This window comes from Zalophus californianus, chromosome 12, assembly GCF_009762305.2.
Source record: "Zalophus californianus isolate mZalCal1 chromosome 12, mZalCal1.pri.v2, whole genome shotgun sequence".
NCBI classification, from domain to species: Eukaryota; Metazoa; Chordata; class Mammalia; order Carnivora; family Otariidae; genus Zalophus; species Zalophus californianus.
Genome location: NC_045606.1, coordinates 65,015,765 through 65,040,494, shown reverse-complemented (window position 1 = coordinate 65,040,494; position 24,730 = coordinate 65,015,765). Strand labels below are relative to the sequence as shown.

At 39.1% G+C, this 24,730-nt stretch overlaps 2 protein-coding genes across 6 annotated transcripts in view; both read right to left on the bottom strand.

The window, feature by feature from the left end:
- SEPTIN7 (septin 7) overlaps nt 1-24,373 on the bottom strand; it is a 110,933-nt gene extending 86,560 nt beyond the window's left edge. For 2 of the 5 annotated variants that reach the window (XM_027574938.2, XM_027574939.2), the window contains exons 1-2: nt 24,165-24,373; nt 22,652-22,653 (exon numbers count right to left, since the gene is read on the bottom strand). In XM_027574938.2, coding sequence (XP_027430739.1) covers nt 22,652-22,653; nt 24,165-24,225 — 63 coding nt within the window. In that variant the 5' untranslated portion in view covers nt 24,226-24,373. The other 3 variants (XM_027574937.2, XM_027574940.2, XM_027574941.2) reach the window with 3 other exon arrangements.
- On the bottom strand, nt 17,008-20,518 carry LOC113911793 (ferritin heavy chain-like). Its single transcript, XM_035723385.1, has 2 exons — nt 20,399-20,518; nt 17,008-17,730 (listed from the first exon to the last, which is right to left on the bottom strand). The coding sequence occupies exons 1-2, from the start codon at nt 20,516-20,518 to the stop codon at nt 17,023-17,025; spliced, it is 828 nt and encodes a 275-aa protein (XP_035579278.1). The 3' UTR covers nt 17,008-17,022.
- Nucleotides 24,374-24,730: the final 357 nt, after the last annotated feature.

The following is a 24,730-nucleotide window of genomic DNA, read 5'->3' as shown; positions in this document are numbered from 1 at the left end:
CCCAGTACTGGGTGAGGATGCTGGCAAATAAGCATCTCCTACAAGACTGGTGGAATATAAATTTAAACCATTTCCCTGAAGAGCAATCTGGTCTTGCAGACCAAAAGCATAAATTTTCATCCTCCCAGACTCAACACATTCCACTTCCACACATTCATAATTTTGAGAATATATTTAAGATTTAGCTATAAGAACATCTAACAAAACACAGTTAATAAAAGTAAAAGACTGTAAAAAACCAAGTTCCAAAAACAAGTGAAAGAAACAATATATCATAGTATTCCCATATGTATAAGTTTTAGAAGAATAAGCATGACAGATAACATTATATTAAATGGAAAAACTGTTATTAAACAGCTGACACAGTATTATGTACCTTTAAACATTCCCTTGTGTGCACAACTAAAAGGATACAGACTGGAGTGACAGTAAAGAAACTGACAGGGTAAAGATCTCAGAAAATTCTCTCCTTCAAAAGCAATGAGAAAACTGTCAAAATCTACTTCTTCAAAACTCTGGAAATTAACAAAAGGCTTGTAGCCATCCACAGAGCACTTATCCAAAATAAGGGGGCTGAGTCTAGGTAACTTGCCCATTCTCATCTCCCCTCCCACAGTAGCCTTGAAAACCAACAGCACACCATCATGGCAAAAATCAGCGTCTTGACAGCAATTGGAGGAGACAGGACAGGCTCTTCTGAAGCTCCATTCCCAGACCACTATCATTATTTGGCCTGTCTGGTGTTGCCGTAGAAGACTCCATAATATAACCACAAAGATAACCAGAGATTTCGGTGACAACACATGGCACAGAAAGCCACTAAACAAACAACAAACAGCAATAAGAAACCCTGGAAGGAGATCTGACCAAAGTTGCCATGTCGTATTATTTAAAAGGTCCAGTTTTTAACAAAAAATTATGAGGTATGCAAGAAACACAAAAAAGAATGTCCCATATACGGGGGGGGGGGGGGGGGAAGCAATCAATAAAGACTATTTCCTAAGAACACCGAGACATTAAGCAAAGGCATAAGGCATATTTTTCTTAAATGTGTTCAAAGAACTAAGGGAAACCATGTCTAAAAAACTGAAGGGAAGTATGAGAACAATGTTCACCAAACAGAGAATATCAATAAAGAGACAAGAAAATATTAGGGGCACCTGGGTGGCTCAGTTGTTAAGCATCTGCCTTCGGCTCAGGTCATGGTCCCAGGGTCCTGGGATCGAGCCCCGCATCGGGCTCCCTGCTCAGCAGGAAGCCTGCTTCTCCCTCTCCCACTCCCCCTGCTTGTGTTCTCTCTCTCACTATGCCTCATCTGTATCTGTAAAATAAATATATAAAATCTTTAAAAAAAAGTATTAAAAAGAACTAAATATTCTCAAGTTGGAAAATACAACTGAAATGAAACTTCAGTAGAGAGGATCAATAACATATCAGAGCTAGCAGAAGAAGCAGCAAATCTGAAGACAGATCAAAATAACATTAACCAGTCTAAGGATTAAATATTCAATAAAAAGGCAAATATTGGCTGAGTAGATTAAAAACCATGATCCAATTATATGGTGCCCACAAGAAACACTTTTTAGAATCACAGACACAACTACCTTGAAATAAAAAGGATTTAAAAAATAAAAAAAGAGCTGGAGTGGCTCCAACACAGACATTAAGACGGAATTGTTACCACAGACGAGGATACTTAATACTGATTAAAACATCAATTTATCAAGAAGGTATAACAATTATAAACATATATGCCCCTAAAAACAGAGCCCCAAAATACACAAAAACTGAGAGAATGAAAGGGAGAAATAAGACAATTCAACAATAATAGCCTGACTTCAATACCTCACTTTCCAAAAATGGGTTAAACAACTACAAAGAAGGTAAATAAGGAAACAGAAGACTTGAACATAGCAACTAGACTTAACATATGTAGAACATTGCATCTGAAACCAGCAAAATACATTCTTCTCAAGTGCACATGAAATGTTCTCCAGGACAGACCATATATTAAACATCTTAGTCTCAATTTTAAAGGGTTGAAATCAGCTATTGTGGCTACTCTTCATCTACCGAAGAATGAAATTATAAATAACAGAAGGAAATTTGAAAAAGTGACAGCTGTGGAAGTTAAACATTACACTCTGACCAACAGGTCAAAGAAGAAATCAGAAAGGGAACTATAAAATTTGAGATTAATAATAATACTATTTTAAAAAAGCACAACATACCAAAACTTATTGAATGCAGCTAATTCAGGGCTTAGAGGAAAAATTATAGCTATAAATGCCTATGCTAAAGAGAAAAGATCTCAAATCAATTACCAAACGCTTAACCTCAAGAAACTAAAAAAAAGAACAAACTAGATGCAAACCAAACAGAAATGAAGACTAGAGCAGCAATAAACAAAATATGTAACAAACATAATACAGAAAAAATTAACCAAACCATAAGTTGGTTCATTGAAAAGATGAAAATCTGACAAACCTTAGCAAAGACTAATCAAGAAAACACTCAATAATGAAATTCAGAATGAAAGAGGGCAAATCACTATTAACCTTACAGAAACAAAAAAGATTATAAAGATAAAACCTATGAACAAGTGTATACCAACAAAGTGAATAACCTAGAGAAATGAAAAAATTCCTACAAAGACACGAACTACCCTAAACTGTCTCAAGAAGAAAAAAATCTCAAGTCCTATAAAAAATAAAGACAGGGCACCTGGGTGGCTCAGTCGTTAAGCATCTGCCTTCAGCTCAGGTCATGATCCTGGAGTCCCAGGACCAAGCCCCGCATCGGGCTCCCTGCTCAGTGAGGAGTCTGCTTCCCCCCCACCCCCTCTCAAATAAATAAATAAAATCTTATTTTAAAAAATAAATAAATTACATTAGTAATCAAAAACCTTCCCACAAAGAAAAGCCCAAGTCCAAATGGTTCCACTAGTGAATTCCACCAAATGTTTAAAGACTGCTCAATCTTTCACAAACTAATCCAAGAAACAGAAGAGGACTAAACATGGCCCTGTTTTACCCTGATACCAAATCAGACAAACACATCAAAAAACAACAACAGACAAATGCCTTTTATATACATGCAAAAACCATCAACAAAATACTGGCAAACCCAAACCAGCAATATAAAAAAAGAGTATACACCATGACCAGTGGAATTCATCCACTGATTGGTTCCACATATGAAAATTAACCAATGTAATACACCATATTAAGTAAAGCAATAACAACAATAAAAAAAAACCACATGATCATCTCCAACAGACACAGAAAAAGCACTTGACAAAAAAATCCAACACCCTTTCATGATAAACACACTTACCAAACAAGGCATAAAAGGGAACTTCCTCAACCTCATAAAGCATGTCTAAGAAAAACCCACAGCTAATATCATACTGAGTGGTGAAAGACTTAAATGCTTTCACTCTTCAGGAACAAGACAATGATGTCTAGTGCCACTTCTACTTAACACTGTTCTGGAGATTCAAGCCAAGGTACTTGGCAAGAAAACAAAATAAACGGCAACCAAGTTGGAAAGAAGTAAAACTATCTCTATTCACAGATGACATGATCTTAAATAAAATACCTTAGCAAATCCACCAAAACACACACACACACACACACACACCATGAACTAATAAAGTTGCAGAAAACAAGATCAACAAAAACTTACATTTCTGTATGCTAACAAAAAACAACCTAAAATGAAACTAAAAAAAATTCATTTGTAATACCATCAAAAAATAAAATACTTAGAAATAAATCTAATAAAAGGGCAAATATTACACACTGAAAACTACAAAACACATCAAAAAACTAAAGATCTAAGTAAATGAAAGCTATTCTGCATTCATAGATTAGAAGACAATTTTGTTCAGATGGCAATACTCCCCACACTGAATGTCCCAGTTGGCTTCTTGGCACAAACTAGCAAACTAACTCACTAATTCATGTGGAAATTCAAGAGACAAAGAGCTAAACAATCTTGAAACCATACAAAGCTAGAGGAGTCACATTCCTAGTTTCAAAACTCATTTACAAAGTTATAGTCATCAAAACAGTGTGGTACAATTGTAAAGAGAGACATACAAATCAATGGTGGAAATACACTCTTACGTTTTATGGTCAACTATTCTACAAGGTTGCCAAGACAACTTAGTAGGAAAGTTTTTTTCAATAAAAGATGCTAGGACTACTGGATATTCATATACAAAAGAAAGAAAATAGTTACCCACCTCACACCATGTACAAAAGTTAATTCAAAATGGATCAAAGACCTAAATATTTGTAAGATCTAGATCTATAAAACTCTTAGAAGAAAACAGTTGAAAATCTTCATGACCTTGAATTAGGAATGGTTTCTTAAATATGACACCCAAAATACATCAATTAAAAAAAGGTAAACTGGATTTTCACAAAATTAAAAACATTGTGCTTCACAGAATACTGTCAAGAAAATGAAGACAACCCATGGGAATGGCAGAAAATATTTGCAAATCATCTATCCAGTCTATTCTGGACTTATATCCAGAATATGTAAAGAATTCTTACAACTAAAAAGGCAAATAACCTGATTAAAAATTGGGTAAGGCATTCAAATAGACATTCTTCCAAAGAAGATTTATAGAAGTTGCCAATAAGCACATAAGAAGATGCTTAACATCATTAGTCATTAGAGAAACATAAAATAAAACCACAATGACAGCACCTCACAGCTACTAAGATAATTTAAAAAGACAATGTCAAGCGTAGACAAATGTGGAGAAACTGAAAACCTCATACATTGCTGGTGGGAATGTAATATACCACAGATACTTTGGCAAAGAGTCTGGTAGTTCTTCAGAAAGTTAACATACAGATACCCTTTGATCCAGCAATTCCACTCCTAGGTATATATCCAAGAGAACCAAAAGAATAAGTCCACACAAAATCTTGTACTTAAATGTGTACAACAGCACTATTCACAATAGCCAAAAAGGAGAAAGAACACAAATACCCACCAATGGGTGAATGGATAAACAAAATGTAGTATTATCTATATAATGAAATACTGTTCAACAAAAAAAAGGAACAAAGTACTAATACAGCATGGATGCATCTTGAAAACATCATGCTAAAGAAGCTAGTCACAAAACACCAAATACTGTATGATTCCATTTATATGAAATGCTCACAACAGGCAAATCTATAGAGATGGAAAACGGATTAATGGTTGCCAAAACCTGGGAAGTGGAGGGAATGGAGTAGTAATTACTAACAGGTACAGGGTTTCTTTCTCTGATGAAAATGTCCTAAAATTAGACAGTGGGATTGCTGCACGACTCTATGAATATACCAAAAACAACAGAACTGTACAATTTAAAGGGGGTGAATTTTATGGCACATGTGAATTACATCTCAATAAAGCTGTTATAGCAGGTATGTAGTATCTACAATTCACTACCTTTCACACATAGCTTGTGTATTTCCTTTCTTACGTGTATCTCCTTCATGTAAAAAGATAGGAAGAAACTAAACCAGAAACTAGTAACATTGGTTACCCATACAGACGAGTGGAAAAGTGATGGGGGGAAGGAGAATAGAGTAAAAGAGATGAGAGGTGGGATGGATACTTCTGGACATACTGTTTTATAGAGCTGACTATTAACACCATAGTAATGTTTCAAATATCCCAATAAAAAATAACCCAAATCAGGGCGCCTGGGTGGCTCAGATGGTTAAGCGTCTGCCTTCGGCGCAGGTCATGATCCCAGAGTCCTGGATCGAGCCCCACATCAGGCTCCTGGCTCAGCGGGGAGCCTGCTTCTCCCTCTCCCTCTGCCTCTCCCCCTGCTCATGCTCTCTCTCTCTGTATCTGTCTCAAATGAATAAATAAAATCTTAAAAAAAAAAAATCAGCCAAGATGTGAGAAGAGCTCAAAATGGACTTGAAACAGTAACAAATGAAACAAACTGTATTTCAAACGAGTAACTCCACTGAACATGGTAAGGAAGGAAAAACACAAGTATCTTTGGAAAACAGTATTTTTTTTAAAGATTTTATTTATTTATTTGGCAGAGAGATACAGAGAGAGAACAAGCAGGCAGAGAGGCAGGCAGAGGGAGAGGGAGAAGCAGGCTGCCCGCCGAGCAAGGAGCCCGATGCGGGACTCGATCCCAGGACGCTGGGATTATGACCTGAGCCAAAGGCAGCCGCTTAACCGACTGAGCCACCCAGGCGCCCCTGGAAAACAGTATTTTGACTGCAGAGTTTAAAGACAAAAAGAAGTATACACAAATACTAGTCTACTAAGTAAGTATATCTATAACAGCAATTCTGAAACTACAGTTATATATATATACCAGATACGTACAAATATGTAATAAATCGTGGATGAGGGCCAGGCTGTTCGATGCTGGAGAAAGGAGTCACAAATAAGGGGGGGAAAAAGGCTAGACTGAACCTTATGTTAGTGCAGGGTTTGTGGAATCTGAAGACAAAGTATCAGATTAGTTCAGAATTATAAAAGAATTGGTTTATCAGTATGAATTCATGGTTTTTAATATACATATACATATACATTTATATATACACATATGTAAAATATGGATGTGTAAATGTATATAAATATACAATTTCCTAGACCTATTTGCTCCAAACACCTAGAAGCAATGACACCCTAAGAGCAATGAACACTTCCAGTGCTCAAATCTTGGTTTCCAAATACTATTCTCAAATAAAAGTAACTTGGTACTCTTTGGAAAAATGACTGATTCCAGGACTTAGGGAGGAAAAATACAAGATGAACCAGAAAGTAAGGAAGTGCTCCCAAAAACTGATAAGGCATGTTGAGATGAATAGGAGCCAACTTGAAAGAGCTACCAATGGTAAAATCCAGGACAATTTGAGCAACAAAACTGATAAAGTTAATTTCATATGTCCAAACCAATATAAATAAATAACTGAATAAATGAACATGAGACACAATAGCTCTTTCTTACAAAAGAATTCCAATTAAAAAATGTAGCATAATGGAAAAAAATATTAAAGCCAGCAGCACAGTAATAACTGTGACAGGCAAAAATTGACAGCGGATAAAAAGTATAATGAGAAATAAGTTATCTGAATAGTTCAACAAAGGACTAGTGTCTAAAATATACAACTCAGTAAGAGTAGTATAAAAAATAGACCATGGACCAAAGATTGTAACAGACCTCCAGAGACCTATGGATGGCAAATAAGCACATAAGACCCTCAATGAATCAGTAGGAAAATGCAAATTAAAATCACAATGAAGTATTTCCAATTCTACTAGAATGACTAAAATTAATGAGAGTGACCATCCCAAGTGTTGCGGAGTATGTAAAGAAACTTTTTTTTTTTTTTTAAGATTTTATCTATTTACTTGACAGAGAGAGAGACAGCCAGAGAGGGAACACAAGCACGGGTAGTGGGAGAGGGAGAAGCAGACTTCCCACTAAGCAGGGAGCCCGATGTGGGGCTCGATCCCACGACCCTGGGACCATGACCCGAGCCAAAAGCAGATGTTTAACAACTGAGCCACCCAGGCGCCCCTGTAAGGCAACTATTCTTATACACTGTTGATGGGAACGTAAAATGTTACAACTATGTTGGGAAACAGTTTGGCAATTTCTTTAAAAGTTAAGCACAGATCTACCAATGACTTAGCTTAAGTATTTATCCAAAAGAAATGTAATCATGTGGCACCACCATTACAGCTTTTTAAAGTTTACAAAGAAAAAAGCCAAAAAGAAAATATATCCAAATTTTAACATAGGTTGTATTTTGCTAACTGGACTTGGAAGTAATTTGGTTTTATACTACTATTTTCCAAGTTATTATTAAAGAACTTGAAGCATTTCCATTAAAACAAAAAACAAAAGGATCACATAGAAAGAAAATGAAATAATGTTAACCACAGTCAGTATGGATTTTTATTTTTAATAGGTAAGTCAAATGTTTTTTATTTTCCATTTCTGACAAGTTCATTAGACTGCAAAAGAAGAAATTACAGGAGATAATTCTTGCAAGATTTCAATCACGATGTGAACTTCAGCAAGGCAGAGAAACAAAGACTGGAATACTAATAAAATAAGGTGGATTAATAGCTGACCAGAAGTATGTCAACTTCCATAATTATACACCACAAGGATCCATCCTTAATTAAGCCCAGATAACATTAGTCTACCCCTTGATGAAAACATAATGCTAACACTTGTCAAACCTGCATGTGATAAAAGCTGAAAAAGATAACAAATACTTTATATGACACTCAAAATCCAAATGAAATTTAATATGGAAATATACGGATACAAACCATGTCCTTTTTCACCACCCTGAACTGGAATCTGAAGACAAAGTCTCAGATTAGCTCAGAACTATAAAATGGAATTGCAAAAATAAGAAGCCAGTGGTGGAACACATTTCACCTATCAATCAACAAGCTCCTCTTAAAAAAAAAAAAAAAGTGTTGAAGAAGCAAGATAAAACAGTAGAGCAGGAGGAAAAGGTAGAAAAATCTTAGTTGACATTATGCTCCATAGGTCAATAAGAAACTAAAAGTCACCCTAAAAGGTAGTTTAACTCATTAACAGGTTTACACAGCATGTACAAAAGATTTATTCTGATCTGTAATTTTAAGATCAAAAGATATTCAGTTCTTATCAAAAGATAAGTTTCACAAGCAGGGATATGTACCAAATGAAGACAGTTCAGAGGGGAGTAACAACAATGGCTGGAGATATAAAATCCTGTCATAAAGAAAATGTAAAGACTAAAAGTCTCTACAAAAGACTCAGAGAAAGCTGTACTCAGACTATTAAATAATAATATTAAAAAAAGTTAGACTTTTTAGTCTCAAGGAGTAAAAGAGAACTTCTGAATACAAATATAAAAGACAGACTTGCGATATATACAAAAATAGGAAGAAAAAATTAATGGTGACAGCTATTCAAAGATAAAATGTGCTTCCTGAGAAGGTAGTGAGTTTCTAACACAGGCTAAACCAGCTCCATCCATTAGAAATACAACACAAACCACACATTCAATTTTAAATTTTCCAGTAGCCACATTTAAAAAAAGAAAAAAGTAAAATTAATTGTAATAATATATTTTAGCTCAGTATACTCAAAACATTATTTCAAAATATAATCAATATAAAAATAAGACGTTATATTCTTTTTTTCAAAGTAAGTATTTTCAAAATCCTTTGTGTATTTTACCTTTATACCAAATCTCAATTCAGACTAGACAAATTCAAGTGCTCAGCAGCCATATATGTTCATGGTTACAGTATTGGACAGGGCAGGGTTAGACAGCCACTTGACAGGTATGCTGCAGAGGAAATTGGAGCACTTTCTGCATAATTAGATTAAATAACTTGATACATCTTCCAATCCTGAGATCTTATAAAAATATCAAAAAATAACAAAAGTCAAAATTTTCAAAAGATTAACTTTATTCCATTTTAATCAGTCACTATTGTGCTTTTGTACACTCATGACAGACACACATATACACACACACAAACTCTGTATTTTACTAGAATTCATTCTGAACACAACATAGCAATTTCATCAAAGAATTCAAATTATTTCAGTATGTACCTCCCAAACTAGCTTCTTAAAAGACATCAAAGCCATTTCCTGTCAGAATACCGAATCCCATGACTCATAAAATGTTTAACTGATATTCATCCTAGTATTGCTTACCTAATAAAAAGAAATCAATAAAAATATTATCCATTTTTTTAAAAACTTTCTATAGCTCATCTACATTACAAACCATATAGGAAAATAGAAATTCGATTCCTCTTATGGACTGAATTGTGTTAATATGCTGAAGCTCTAACTACAATGTGACTACTATATTTGAAGACAGGGCATTTAAAGAGGTAATCGAAGTTAAAGGAGGTCCTTACAGTAGAGCCCCAATCACATTCAACTGGTGCCCTTATAAAAAGAGAAAGAAATACCTAAGGCATCTCTCTCTTCATGAACAAAGGAAAGGCCATGTGAGGACACACTGAGAAAGCAGCTGTCTGCAGGCCAGGAAGAACCTTCACAAGAAACCAAACCTGCTCACACCGTGACCTTGGACTTCCAGCCTCCAGAACTGTGAGAAAATAAAAGTCTGTTTAAGCCACCCAATCTGTGATATTCACCCAATCTGTGGTATGATAGCCCTAGCAGAGTAATATAGTTCCTAAGAAAGTGCTTTTAAAAAAAATTGTATTGCAGGGGTGCCTAGGTGGCTCAGTTGGTTGACCATCAGACTCCTGATTTCAGCTCAGGTCATGATCTCAGGGTTGTGGGATCAAGCCTTGAGTCTGCTGGCTCCATGCTCAGTGGGAAGTCTGCTTAGATTCTCTCTCTCCCTCTCCCTCTGCCCTTCCCCCACCACGGTCTCTCTCTCTCTCTCTCTCTCTCAAATAAATAAATCTTTTTAAAAACTGTATTACAAACCAAATTGTATTACTGTTGAATTATTCATAAATTATAAATATATCTGTTAAATTTACTCTACAACCAAAGATTTTAAAAGCCTGCGTTAGTGAGCTACCGAAGTAACCAAAATAATTTGATATCTCAAAACTGTAAATTCTATTTTAAGCCATAACCAAGGCCTTCAACTTATACTTCATTATAAAAAAAAATTCTATTCAAGGCCAGTACTATTTACACAATAAAGCTAGAGAGTGGTAGGGAGCTCAAAAAAGCATGCCACACATCACAATACTGCAAACACTACCCCAACAATATTTATAATATTAAACATGAACAATAACTGATAATACATAAAAAATTGACTGTGCTATTACCTACTAAAAACGTATCTTCTAGGAGTTCAATGAAAGGGAAGGATCATCAAAGACAGATAATTGGGAAAAATCTCCCTGAATGAGTAGTTTTGAGCTGGACCTTCCTTAATGGATGGATGGGACTTCAAGGTAGGTAAGAACAGCATAAGCAGAGGCAAAAATATAAAGAATATTACTCAACCCGGGTAGAAGAAAAAGTCCAAGTGCCTAAGTTTTTAATGGTAGAACACATAGAATAATAAGGCAGTATAAATATAGCTAGAAATCTGATTTCCAATATCTGTTGTAACTTAGAACTACACCCTGGAGGGTAAATTACATAATCTTTCTGAGCCTTAGACGAGGATAACATCTTTATGAGGTTACTGCAAGGTATACATGAAATATTTGGTACTTCACATATAATGAGTATAATAAACGATGGTCATTGTAGCAGTTGTGCAATAGATGACAGCTATTATTAAGGCCTCTGGACTTTTATCTTGCAGATAAATGATTCCCAAACTTGGCTGTAATCTGAAGCATCTGGGGAGCTTGATAAAAACAGATACCTGGGCCTCAGCCTAGAAGAAGGGGATAAGAATTGTGCTGATAATTTGTTATATGGACTCCACTAATGACGAACTATACTTAGAACACCCATCCTTCAATTAAAAAACAATGGAATCTCCCAGCCCTACCCAAAAACTCTGAACAAAGATTCCAATTAAAGATGTTTCCATCAAGCATAAAATTCCTCTCTTAACTCCCTTAGTCCTGGCCAGCACTAATGTTGATGGTGCATTTACCTCATATAACATGTTGTATTTGTGTGTTTATGGCATTATTTCTGCATTTCCTCCATGTTGACCAAATATTTAACTTTCAGTAAGTTAGGGGCTGCAACTTTTCAACAAGTCGAAAGTTATTCCAAAAAAAAAAAAAAAAATTACATCTGTATAATCATCATTATAACAGCACAGCACCATGGTCAAACACAAACTTAAGTATTTTTGATGGGTCCGCTTGCCAGTTAAGTCATTCCAGTTATCTTTCTGGCTCACAGCTGAATTTAGCATCTCATAAAGTAACTCCTAGTTGTACTGTATTAGACCAACTTTAATATTCTAAGACAAATTCCAAGACAGGACATACTACAGCTCTATCTAGGATCATTAATTTCATCCCTTCATGCCAAGTTCTCATGTCTCCAAACTTACACTAGAGAAATGTTTACTCAATTCACCCTTCTCAGCAACAAGAAAACTAAGACTACAAGCCGTCCTTTGAGAACTAAGGTCTTCACAAATTATAGTGACTATATAAAGAACTTTTGCAGTTCTTTTCTATTTGCACATTATTTTATACATCCACGGAACAGGAATCATTTCCACTTAAATTTCTTTCCTTTTCACTCAGCATATTAATTCTACAGATTATAGCTGGGAACCAGAAATGGAAATCTAACTTAATGCTTAACAGATAGCAGACCTTCAATAAAGAAATGAACGAAGAAATAAAAACTGAGCAACTAACACAGAGATTTGTAACAGTAAGCTAGATAGCTACAGACTTCAAGGACAGAAGAAGGTAGGTACATCCATGAAAGCAGAAATATATGAAAAGCTATACATTGTTAAAAAACAAAAACTACTCCCATATTGCATTATTTAATAGCCCCATAACTCAGAGCATAAAATCAAATGTTCCTCATGGTGACTTTAACAAGTTCAGTATATTCCACTGAAAATAGGGAAGCTAATCAGTTTATACATAACAAATCTCTCTCTCCAAAACATAAGAAATGTAAATTGAAACAAGTTTAAGGAACTAAACTAACAAATACCCCAGGAAAATAATGGGAAGGCAGAAGAGGTTTAAGAATACTCTTTCAAACACTACTTACAATTCTAAAATATTGAAACTACAAAATCTCAAAATAATAAAATGGCTACGCAAATCAGGATATCAACATTGTAACACTATATACATATTAAAATAACCTGCATATAGATTAATATACCAAAAACTATATTAGGTATTAAGTGAATAATATCCTGGTTTTGTGTAAAAACTTAAGAGTTTACAGAGTACTTTTAGTTATATTACCTCATAATATATAATTCACACCACTTTATGAACTCTGGTTGTTCATCAAAATTATCTAAAATACTTAAAATGCAAATTTCTGAGCCCCACCTCACACCTAGTGAACTAATAAGCTTCCAAGGGTATTAAGCATTGGAAGTGTTTTCAATGTCAAACCAGAGTGAAGAACCACTAACCACTAATACACCAGTAATTACAACCATGGAAAAAATATTTAATTAAGAAAGAACACAAATTAACCTTCAGCATTGAAATAATTTTATGGCTTTTTTCCTCCTGGTAAATTTGTTTGAATTCATCATAAAACTAAGCATATCTATTAAAACTTTTTTTTTAAAGATTTTATTTATTTATTTGAGAGAGAGAATGAGAGATAGAGAGCACGAGAGGGGAGAGGGTCAGAGGGAGAAGCAGACTCTCCGCTGAGCAGGGAGCCGGATGTGGGACTCGATCCCGGGACTCCAGGATCATGACCTGAGCCGAAGGCAGTCGCTTAGCCAACTGAGCCACCCAGGCGCCCTATTAAAACTTTTTAAAATTAAAAATGGTTCATTCATTACTGAAAAAAATTTCCTTGTATAGATCACCTGACATGCCAGAATGCTACATGTAACAAATTTTTACAACACTACACATATTACCCTGGTTACTTTAATAACAGCATTAACAGAACGCACTAAGATAAAATTACTATGAGGATTCTGCCTCCTCTTACACAAATAATGATCTCACGCCAAGTATTTACAGTATTTTCTATAATTAACAATACACACCAAAATCTTCCTCAAAAAGAAAAGAACTCTAATTACAATCTGTATGAACATTTGAACATTAAGGATACAAAATGTTATTCATGTAAAGAAACACTAGTGTGACCCTTAGTGTGAAAGAGCTACTGCTATGAAATATATCAGTAGAAATTTTAAATAAGTAAACATCCTAGTATTACTTAAGAAATTGGTGACCCCAGTCTGTCTGACTTTGAAGGACACTGAAGTTTCACACAAATCATTTTATTCCAATTTCCTTCAACTCTTCTCACCAAACCACAAATACAAAGTCTTAAAAAAAATAGTATCAACAGGAGCACCTGGGTAGCTCAGTTGGTTAAGCGTCCAACTCTTGATTTCGGCTCAGGTCATGATCTCAGGGTTTTAAGAGCCAGCCCTGCAATAGTACTCCACCGGCCGTGGAGCCTGCTTAAGACACTCTCTCTCTCCCTTTCCCTCTGCCCCTCTCCCCAACTCTTAAAAAAAAAAAAAAAAGGTACCAACAAATTTACCGACCCAACTATAGTATAGCTTTTGATCAATATGGTGGATTCAGTTAGTAAATGTAAAAATTCAAAGCAGAAGTGAATAAATTCACAATAATCTTAAATTTTTATTTTCCATCCTAAATGTCTCTCCTAATATTAAGACTACCAGACATGCATACTTAGATGTTCTCCAGGCCTCTCAATATCATGCTTTAAATTACCTATTTCAATATATGAAACCTACTAATCACCCATTTACTCAAGTTCAGATATTCTGGGTTCATTACTCCCCACCTACATCCCCTCACAACCATCCCCTTCACTTCATGTTCCTTGCCACTACCCTAGTTCTGTCCTTCATCTTTTTTATATATTTTTTAAAGATTTTATTTATCCATTTGAGAGTGAGCATAAGCGGGGAGGGGGAGTAGAGGGAGAAGCAGATTCCCCACTGAGCAGGGAGCCCAACATGCCAACATGGGGCTTGATCCCAGGACTCTGGGATCATGACCCAAGCCAATGGCAGATGCTTAACCGACTGAGTCACCCAGGCACCCTTGTCCTTCATCTTTTAGTCCCAGGACTGCTATGTTAACCGCCCTCAATTCGCTGGCCCCACCCTGGTGTTCTAGCTATCCCTACTGGAATTATCATCATGATGTTCATGGTTGCTATTCTTCCCCTTTTAAAATCCTTCAATAAAGATTTTTTTAAAAATCCTCAGCACAAGACACCAAATCTCTACTTACCTGTCTAGCCTCATAAATTACCATGACTTCTCAGCCTAGAATAAGTATCCTTCCTCCTCCTCTGCCTGATCACTCTTATCTACCCTTAAAGATTTACCTTTTCCAGTTCAGAAAAGGTATCCTGCTCTGTATTTCCATTGTATACTCTATATACCTTAAAATCATATCACAAATGATTTACTAAGTAAATGCCAGGTAGGGAAAAGTGAACAAAACACAGTCCTTGACTTTAAGAACTTAAAAATGAAGGCAGAAAAGTAAATGGTCACTTGCCATATAGTCTGATAACTTTTTTTTTTTTTAAAGATTTATTCATTTCTTTTAGAGAAAGAGAGAGAAGAAAAGCACAAGCGGGAGGGGCAGGGAGAAGGAGAGAATCTCAAGCAGACTTGGAGATCAGCACAGAGCCCAATGTGGGGCCCGATCCCATGACCCTAAGGCCACAACCCGAGTGGAAACTAAGAGCCGGATGCTCAACTAACTAGGCCACCCAGGCTCCCCATGATAATTTTTTTTTTAAAGCTAACATCTGCTCTTGGGGCGCCTGGGTGGCTCAGCTGTTAGGCATCTGCCTTCAGCTCAGGTCATGATCCAGGGTCCTGGGATTGGGCCCCACATGAGGCTCCCTCCACTGCAGGAGGCCTGCTTCTCCCTCTCCCACTCCTCCTGCTTGTGTTCCCTCTCTTGCTGTGTCTCTCTCTGTCAAATAAATAAATAAAATCTAAAAAAAAAAAGCTAACATCTGCTCGATATATGAGGCTAAGAACCTGCCACATTATCATCTCATTTAATTATCCAGTAACTTTATGATTCCCACTTTACAGAGAAGGAAACAAAATTCTGTTATTTGCCCAAGATTCAGTTAAGATTTAGACATGTGAATCCAGGTCTAACTCCAGAACCTAAGCTCTTAATCACCTTCTATTTCGACTGTCACGGCATTTAACTCAGTATCCCCAGTGCCCACCACACAGCACAAGGCACAAGACATGTTTGTTAAATGAATGAACTTGAGTGCTGAAGTGCTAAGCTGGTAATGACTTAACATCAATACTACAACTTTAGTTAATAATGTCTTGTTCAAAGGGTTCAAGAGTTCTGATATACTAACACATGTGAAATAATCAATGTCCCAAGTTACTCACCATGTTATGGTTTACAATAGCAAAATACTAAAAATGAATGTCTTATCAGAAAGGGACATGTTACATCATAGCCTACCTATAATGGAATTATACAGCTGTATAAAAGAAAAAGAATGCTCTTCATGTTCTGATATGGAATATCCTAAGAGACTAAGTGGAAAAAATCAAAGGTGAGGAAGAAAGTGTGTCTGATGCTACCATGTGTGTGGGGCAAGGAAGAATGTATGTTTTTTTGCTAGTATATGTAAAAATCACCTCCAGAAGAAATTGTTAAAAAAGGTTGCCTGAGGAGGAAACTGGGTTACTTGAGAATAGGAGTAGAAAGATTTCACTACATATCTCTTTTTAACCTTCTGAATTCCGAACAAAGTGAATGTATTACTTACTTGACAAATATAAACTCCCCCATAGAATAAAAAGCATTTTCAGAAATGAAAACACAAACACTATGTTAACATCCATAAAGCCATGGGCCATAGCTTTCTTGATTGCTACTATTTTGCAGTGTCTGACACTTTGCTGGCAGTCAAGTATTTGTTACATTTACAAAAATCTCAAATTGCCACTGCAGGAATATTTCAAACATATTTTACAAAGTAACACTGAAAAAAATGGTTTTAATCATTCTGAAAAACAATCAGGGCCTCATCCCAAGCCTACTGTTTATGAAACTCTGGAAGACTACTACAATCTGTATGCTTTTAAAAGTACCAAGATGACAATTTTACTATTGTTTCATGTTTTCTTCATATTTCAAATCTGTCACAATAAAGAAGTTAGGGGGAAAGACTTTTTTGGGGGGGTACCAAATTATTTGAAGAATGGTACAAATGAAAGAAGTTAAGTAGATGTTTTGGTACAACTTATAGAAAAGGTAAAGGTAACCCCCATGCACTGCCTTGGTGACCAGGGAAGTCACCCTTGTGGCTATGGGAAGACAGCCTAAGGCTTAGCTTTCACTATCACTGTTTCCCAAGGTGTGCTTGTCAAAGAGATACTCTGCCATGCCAGATTTGGGAGCCCCCATCTTGCGCAGGTTGGTTACGTAGTCACCCAATTCTTTGATGGATTTCACCTGCTCATTCAGGTAATGAGTCTCAATGAAGTCACACAAATGGGGGTCACTTTTATCAGTGGCCAGTTTGTGCAGTTCCAGTAGTGACTGATTCACGCTCTTTTCCAAATGTAATGCACACTCCATTGCATTCAGCCCGTTCTCCCAATCATCACGGTCTGGTTTCTTGATATCCTGAAGGATGATTCGGCCACCTCGTTGGTTCTGCAGCTTCATCAGTTTCTCAGCATGTTCCCTCTCCTCGTGAGATTGGTGAAGAAAATATTTGGCAAAGTTCTTCAAAGCCACATCATCGCGGTCAAAGTAGTGAAACATGGACAGGCAGACGTAGGAGGCGTAGAGCTCCAGGTTGATCTGGCGATTGATGGTGGCCTCCGAGTCCTGGTGGTAGTTCTGGCGCACCCGCGAGGGGGACGCGGTCGTCATGGAGGCGGCTTGAAAAAAGGCGGCGGGGAGGGCCTTGGAGCGGTCCGAGGGCGCGACGAAGAGATGGAGGAGGGCTGGCTCTGAATGGCCGGCCCGGGTGGGGGATGAGCGCCGGGTTCCGTCCAAGCACTGTTGAAGCAGGAAACCGGGGCGACTCTCGGCGGAGATTCAGGGGGAAAGACTTTAAAAAGCTACCCAGAAAAATCACTTTAAATGAGTCGACTGCATGTGAATTGTATCTCAATGAAGCTGCTTCTTTTCTAAAAAAATTTTTAAAAATTCATCTATGGACATTAGAAATCAGACCAGTGGTTACCTGGAGCAGTAGAGGGATAACTGCACAGGGGCACAAGAAACTCTAGGGTGATGGAAATGTTATTTATCTTTAAAAAAAAAATTATTATTTGAGAGAGAAAGAGAGAGCACGTGGGGTGGGGGGGTGGAGGTGGGGGCAGAGGCAGAGAATCTCAAGCAGACTCCCTGCTGAGCACAGAGCCCTAGGCAGGGCTTGATCTCACAACCCCACGATCATGACTGGAGCTGAAACCAACAGTCGGACACTTAAAAGACTAAGGCACCCAGGTTCCCCAAAAATGTTCTTTATCTTGATTGGAATAAAAGCTACAAGGTATATATATTTGTCAAAATTCACTGAACTGAACACTTAAACTCTGTGCATTTTATTGTATGAAAGCTATACCTCAATAAAGTTACTTAATTTGGAAAGCATTTAAAAGTGCAGATTCCTAGGCCCCTCTCAGAGACTGAATCACTGCATGTGTGATGGGAACTAATTAATCTGCATTTTTAACAAGAGGCTGTGGTTGTCCCTCATAAATGAGGTTTATCAATTATATTTTGGAAAATATTGACCTAGCATAATGTTATACATCCAGTTAACTACTGATCACATTTTACAAAAATTCATGAATTAAATGATAAACTTACATACATACATGCATACACCCATACACACACACATAAGCTACCTAGGTGATTCTGATTCCCAATTTTGGGAAATATGGTGAGAGCACTAAGAGGAAGAATTATGGACTAGATGGTTAAGAAAGACTTCTTTTTTTTTCTTAAAGATTTTATTTATTTGACAGAGAGAGCACAAGCAGAAGGAGAGAGAGGGAGAAGCAGGCTCCCCACCCCCACCAAGCAAGGAGCCCGATGTGGGACTCAATCCCAGGACCCTGGGATCATGACGCGGGCCAAAGGCAGCCGCTTAACCAAGGCAGCCGCTTAACCGACTGAGCCACCCAGGCGTCCCAAGAAAGACTTCTTTCTTCTCCATCTCCTATGATCCTTCAAAGGCTTCTCCATCATCTGGCGGGGGATTCTTTCCTCTCCCTCTCACCCCAAGACATTTGGCAAGGTCTGCAAACATTTTTTTTGTCACAACGGGGGGAGCGCTATTGGCATCTAGTGGGTAGAGGCCAGGGATGCTGGTAAACATTGTACAATGCAAAGGACAGCCCCCCAAACAATTACAAAACTCCAAGTTACAATAGTGCCAAGTTTGAGAAATTCTGACCTGGAGCCTCGCTTCTCAAATGAAGCTACCACAAGTACTCAGTTGTGGCCCCAGAGGTACACAGAACAGAATTAACGTGTCACCTCTTCAGGAGAGTCAATTTTTACTTCCAGACTGGTGAGGAAGAAGGAGGAAGAAAGCTTCTTTATACTGCATATAAGGCAAACAAATAAAATGCAAATGTCACATGAATAACTTAAGATTTTTTTATAAAAATTCAAAATAATGTGAACAGGAGCAACTTCAGGCTTTACTCTGCAACCTCAGGAGATACTTATTTACTCTCCTCAGCCTACATGTACTTTTGAAGTTAAGAAACACTTGCCTAAATAAAGTACATAAACTTTAGAATGATAGGCAAAACCTCATCTTCAGCTACCTTCACTTAGATTTTTTTAGGGCTATTTCTTACTGCAGCATAGTCTAACACAGTGCTATTTAAAGTGTGGTATGTGTTGGGTGCCTGGGTGGCTCCGTTGGTTAAGCGACTGCCTTCGGCTCAGGTCATGATCCTGGAGTCCCGGGATCGAGTCCCGCATCGGGCTCCCTGCTCAGCAGTGAGTCTGCTTCTCCCTCTGACCCTCCCCTCTCTCATGCTCTATCTCATTCTCTCTCTCAAATAAATAAATAAAATCTTTAAAAAAAAAATAAAGTGTGGTGTGTGGACCAGTGAGCCAGTCTGAACTGTTTATCAGTTTACTTCAGTCAAGTATAGAAACTGAGAGCACAGAATGAAAATTTTTATAGCAAAATAAGTTTATGTCTGTTGGATTGAATAAAAAATTGGGGCTGTATTTCCCTTTTTTAATGCATCTTCATTTTTTGAAATTTTGCAGTACCTTTTGCAACAGTATTAGTCAACAGTGGATTGGAAATTTTTAAAGAAAAAGGAAAGAAGGGCGCCTGGGTGGCTCAGTCGTTAAGCGTCTGCCTTTGGCTCAGGTCATGATCCCAGGGTCCTGCGATCGAGTCCCACATCGGGCTCCCTGCTCAGCGGGAAGCCTGCTTCTCCCTCTCCCACTCCCCCTGCTTGTGTTCCTGCTCTCGCTGTGTCTCTCTGGCAAATAAATAAATAAAATCTTAAAAAAAAAAAAAAAAAAAGGAAAAGGAAAGAAAGAAAAGCTCCTTCATCAGTTGGAAAAGCAGTAACCTAACTGTATCCTGATACATCTAGTAAGTGGAAATGCCAGGATTTAAACCCATGTCTGCCTGACACCAAAGCCCATATTCTTAATCATTATATTTGTTATCACTTTGAACTCAAATCCCTATATATAATCCTACCTCTGGAGAGCTGGACTGCACCAGGCACAAATCAAAAGATCTTCTGTATGTCTGGCCTAAAGCCTTCAACACTGAAAGCAAATCAAACTGCCTCCTTGGCCCCCTTTCCCCCAGGCTCATGCCCAAATCTTGGCTCTCTTGATTTCTGATGATGCATATGGACAAGACCAAAAAAAAAAAATATGTATTTTATTTTATTTTAAAATATATATATATCTTTTAAGATATATATAAGAAAGATATATATATACATGTCCTCAAGGCCTAGAGCAGAGTCACTAAACAATACTATCTTCTTTTGGAACCCATCCTGGTTTCTCTGGCTCTTAGAGATGATGACCTCCTCTCAAGGAGCAGGTCCCAGATCTCTCTAACCACACTCCATGTATGGAGTACAGAATAAATGAATCCAAGATAAGAAAAAGCCACATGGACTTAATCGCATTTAAAGTCCTCCCTTCTCACCCCTGGGTGGCTCAGTTGGTTAAGCATCTGCTTTCCAGCTCAGGTCATGATCCCGGAGTCCTCAGACCAAGATCTCCACACTCTACCACAATGTTTAAAGACCTTTGGTTTGACCCATCCACACTGCACATCCCCCACGTGTTTTCCTATTTTTGACAATTCCTAATAAAAATGTTATAACCCAATCCAATACACAATACATATAAAACAAAATTTAACCCCCCTAAAATTCATGCTAAGTGCAATGTACTGCTATCTTCTTTCTTTCCTACTTTTTAGAAATTATTACAAGTCCATGAAATTGATTTCAAAACCCACTAATAGGCCTCAACCTGAAGTCTGCAAAGCACTGCTGTAGAGACCAACAGTCTGCATTTAACACCATGCTCTCGGGCGCCTGGGTGGCTCAGTTGGTTAAGCGACTGCCTTCGGCTCAGGTCATGATCCTGGAGTCCTGGGATCGAGTCCCACATTGGGCTCCCTGCTCAGCAGGGAGTCTGCTTCTCCCTCTGACCCTCTTCCCTCTCGTGCTCTCTATCTCTCATTCTCTCTCTCTCAAATAAATAAATAAAATCTTTAAAAAAAAAAAAAAACACTATGCTCTCATCTGGCAAGCCTAACCCATAATCATGCTACCTTAAAATTCTCCTCAAAAACACATTTTTTTTCTACATCAGTTTCATGGCACAATAAACCTAGTGTCATTTACAGTCCAAATTTAGTTACAGGGAAAACACACACACACAAAGTTTTGCCTCAAAATTCAGTAAAATACATAAATGTTAAAGTTAAAAATCTTTCAACCTCTAATAAGAAATTGAAGAGAGCTCATTAGCTCAAAATGTTAAGACATGGTTCTCAGCTGGTAATTTAGTCATAGAACAGTATTCTACTGGCAATTCCCAGAATACAATCTATAGTGAGTATGTGTATCATCAAATTATAAGAAGTCTGAAACCAACCTACTCTACCACTATTTTCACTCTGACTGGTCTATGTCATCTGACCACCCCCCATTATTGAGACCTTGGAAACCACAGATCTTCCTTCTACCCATGCTTGCATGTACGTGTGTCTGTCTGTGTTGTTGACATTAACCCTCTACAATTGCTCTAACATCTGTCAGAAGTTCTACCTTGTGTTAGACTAGCTCAGAAGTTCTAGCGTAGACTCATTTAAGATTATTTCTATGGGAAAACGCACAAATGCAAACAACCAATTTTACAACAAACTTCTGAAACGATCTATTGAGAACACTACCTTTCATGTAGTTAATGTGCTGAACACCTTATCTCCAAATCAAAACTGGAAACCAAAAATTCTCAACTAAATTACAAAAATATCCTTTCTGTAAATTAAAATCTACTTGACATAAACACAAAATAAATTTCTATTATAGTTATGATCTTCAATTCTGTAAGCTTAAGAGGGTGTGTGATATTTTTAATAACTATTTTAAGATTTTATTCATTCGACAGAGAGAGACACAGCAAGAGGGGAAACACAAGCAGGGGGAGTAGGAGGAGAAGAAGCAGGCCTCCCGCTGAGCAGGGAGCCTGATTCGGGGCTCGATCCTAGGACCCTAGGACCATGACCTGAGCCAAAGGCAGACGCTTAACGATGGAGCCACCCAGGCGTCCCTTTAATAACTGTATTAAGAGGACTTGGCTCCACCATGTTGTCCCACCACAGAATGACACAATGCTACCATACAAACCATCTATGTAGCTTCCACATTTATTTCATAGCTCCACTCAACCCTATCTCCTCTAGCCCCACCCACTTAACAGCTGGGTGGGATGAAAGATTGTTTCCTGCCCTCCCCCTGCCCCTTCACTTGCTATTTGGAGGAATAAGGGATCCAGGCAGCAGTAAGTAGCTTAGTAATTGTTTTTATCCTGCTAAGGCACCATCCTTCAGTCTATCAGGATTCCACAAATTTCATCCGTACCTGTACACTTAATGCCTAAAAAGTTTCCTCCTCAAGTTGCTTTTATATTACTTGGGGAGAGGGAGACGAAGACGACTGACTATACTCATCACGTAAATATGTAAAACAAGTAAAATGCTTTTCAATCTAGATTATCTGTTCATTTAGATTCTCAAGGGCACTCAGGAAGGTATTCTTCCATTCCAAAATAACAAAGCCAAAAGAAATCTTAAAGTTTAACTATAACCATAAACTCGCAAGTTATTTCAGTAACGAAGCAAACACCTGGACGTCACAAATTCTTTCCCTACGCTATATTAAAAAAAAAAAAAAGATTTGAAACAGTGCTCTCTCAAAATTTAACTTAGCAAATGAAAATGTCAGAAAAATCTCAGTTGCCTATTTCCTACTATACAAACAGTATGAAATGGAACTCAGGAGTGGAAAATGTGAATGAAATGGCCTTGTTCTTTTTCCAATTCGCGGGGGAGGAAAGGAAATGAAAAGGTTTCTGAAGAGAATAACTGAGAATACTGAAATATTTTCAAAAAATTAATTTCCTTAAACATCACCAGTATTTCCAACTCCCTCCCTTTTCCAGCGACCCTTCCCATCCTTTCCACTCCTCGGGAGGGGTGGGGGCGGGGTGGGGCGCCCTTCCCAGGCGCTCTCTTTCCCCTTTTTCCTAAGTATTAAGCCCAAACCAGCTCCTTAGCCTCCGCACTCAAGCCTCGCCCGCCATCCACCGGCCTTCGGGGCCGCGCCTGGGGAAAGGAAACCCCGAGAGGCCGGGAGGCGGAGCGAGGAGGCGATGCGGCTGCAGCCGCCGCCGCCGCCTCCACCGCAGCTTCAGCCTGGTGCATCCTTCTTCCTCCCTCCTCGCCGCCGCCCTCCCGGGCCGGCCCACACAGCACCCTCACCCGGGCGCGCACAAACGTCCCCACCCTCCTCGCCAGGCCCACTCCCCACGAGGGGAGCTCCGCCGCGGACGCAGCGACCGCCGACCAGAGGAAACAGGGCCGCGGGAGCCGACGGGCCGGGCGAAGGCGACCCCGCTCGGGCCGCTTCGGCGGGGCGGATGAGGCCGCGGCTCACGGCTCCCCGCTCCCCCGGCCCGCCCGCCGCGGCACAGGAAATACCGCCGCCTCGGCTCTCCTCACATTCAATTCAAACTGTCACCGCCGCTTTCTCCCCTCCCCCCGGGCCCGCCGCCACCGCGCCCCGGGCCCGCCGCCGGCCCACCCCACCTCCTTCGGCCGCAGCTCCCCGCATCGCCTCAGGGCGTTCCCCCAGCTCGGTCTGGCGGCCGCAGAGCCCCCCCAAGTCCGGAGCCGCCGACCTGAGTCGCGGCGGCCCAAAGCTGAGACTCACCCATGGTGCTGCTGTTGACGCTCCTCTCCTCAGCAGCAGCGGATCTCGCACTGACCGACATCCCCTCCCCCCTCCGCGAACAACCCGGGCGCAGCGCAGCCCGCCGATTCTCCAAAGCCGCCTACGCCGGTTCCGCGGCGTAGCCGCCCGGCGTCGCTGCCCCGCTTACGCAGGCGACAGCAGGCGGACTCCTCCACTGGCTCTCGCCCGACTCCCGCTCCCTCCTTCGCCCCCGCCCCCCCAGACGAGGCTTCCGGGCCTCGCCGAAGCCAGCTTCGATCTCGCGAGATTACTTCCTCCCGGCCCCGCCGCCTCTCTCCATTTCGAACATGACTTCATTGGTGTCAGCGCTCTTTTGCTACTCAGGTTTAGCCGCCATGTTTAAATTGGCAGGATTTGGCGCCTATGGGGTCATGGATAGTCAGGCCTGTATGCGTGTTTCTTCAACACTGCCTCTAAGGTTAAGCCGCGTTACGTTTGTCCGTGAAAAGCCTGGGGACGATGAGGGGGTGGCCGGTGGGCTATGAGGGTGGGGTTTTGCCCGAATTAAAGATGGCCTCTGTCAG

Excerpts from the sequence above, each read along its gene's own strand:
- LOC113911793 (XM_035723385.1), bottom strand. The coding sequence starts at position 20,518 with ATGAGCCTGGGGGAAAGGGGGCCAAGGAGGCAGTTTGATTTGCTTTCA. Across the intron at positions 17,731-20,398 it reads TGCAGTCCAGCTCTCCAGAG|AGTCGCCCCGGTTTCCTGCT; the intron begins GTAGGATTATAT and ends ATCTCCGCCGAG.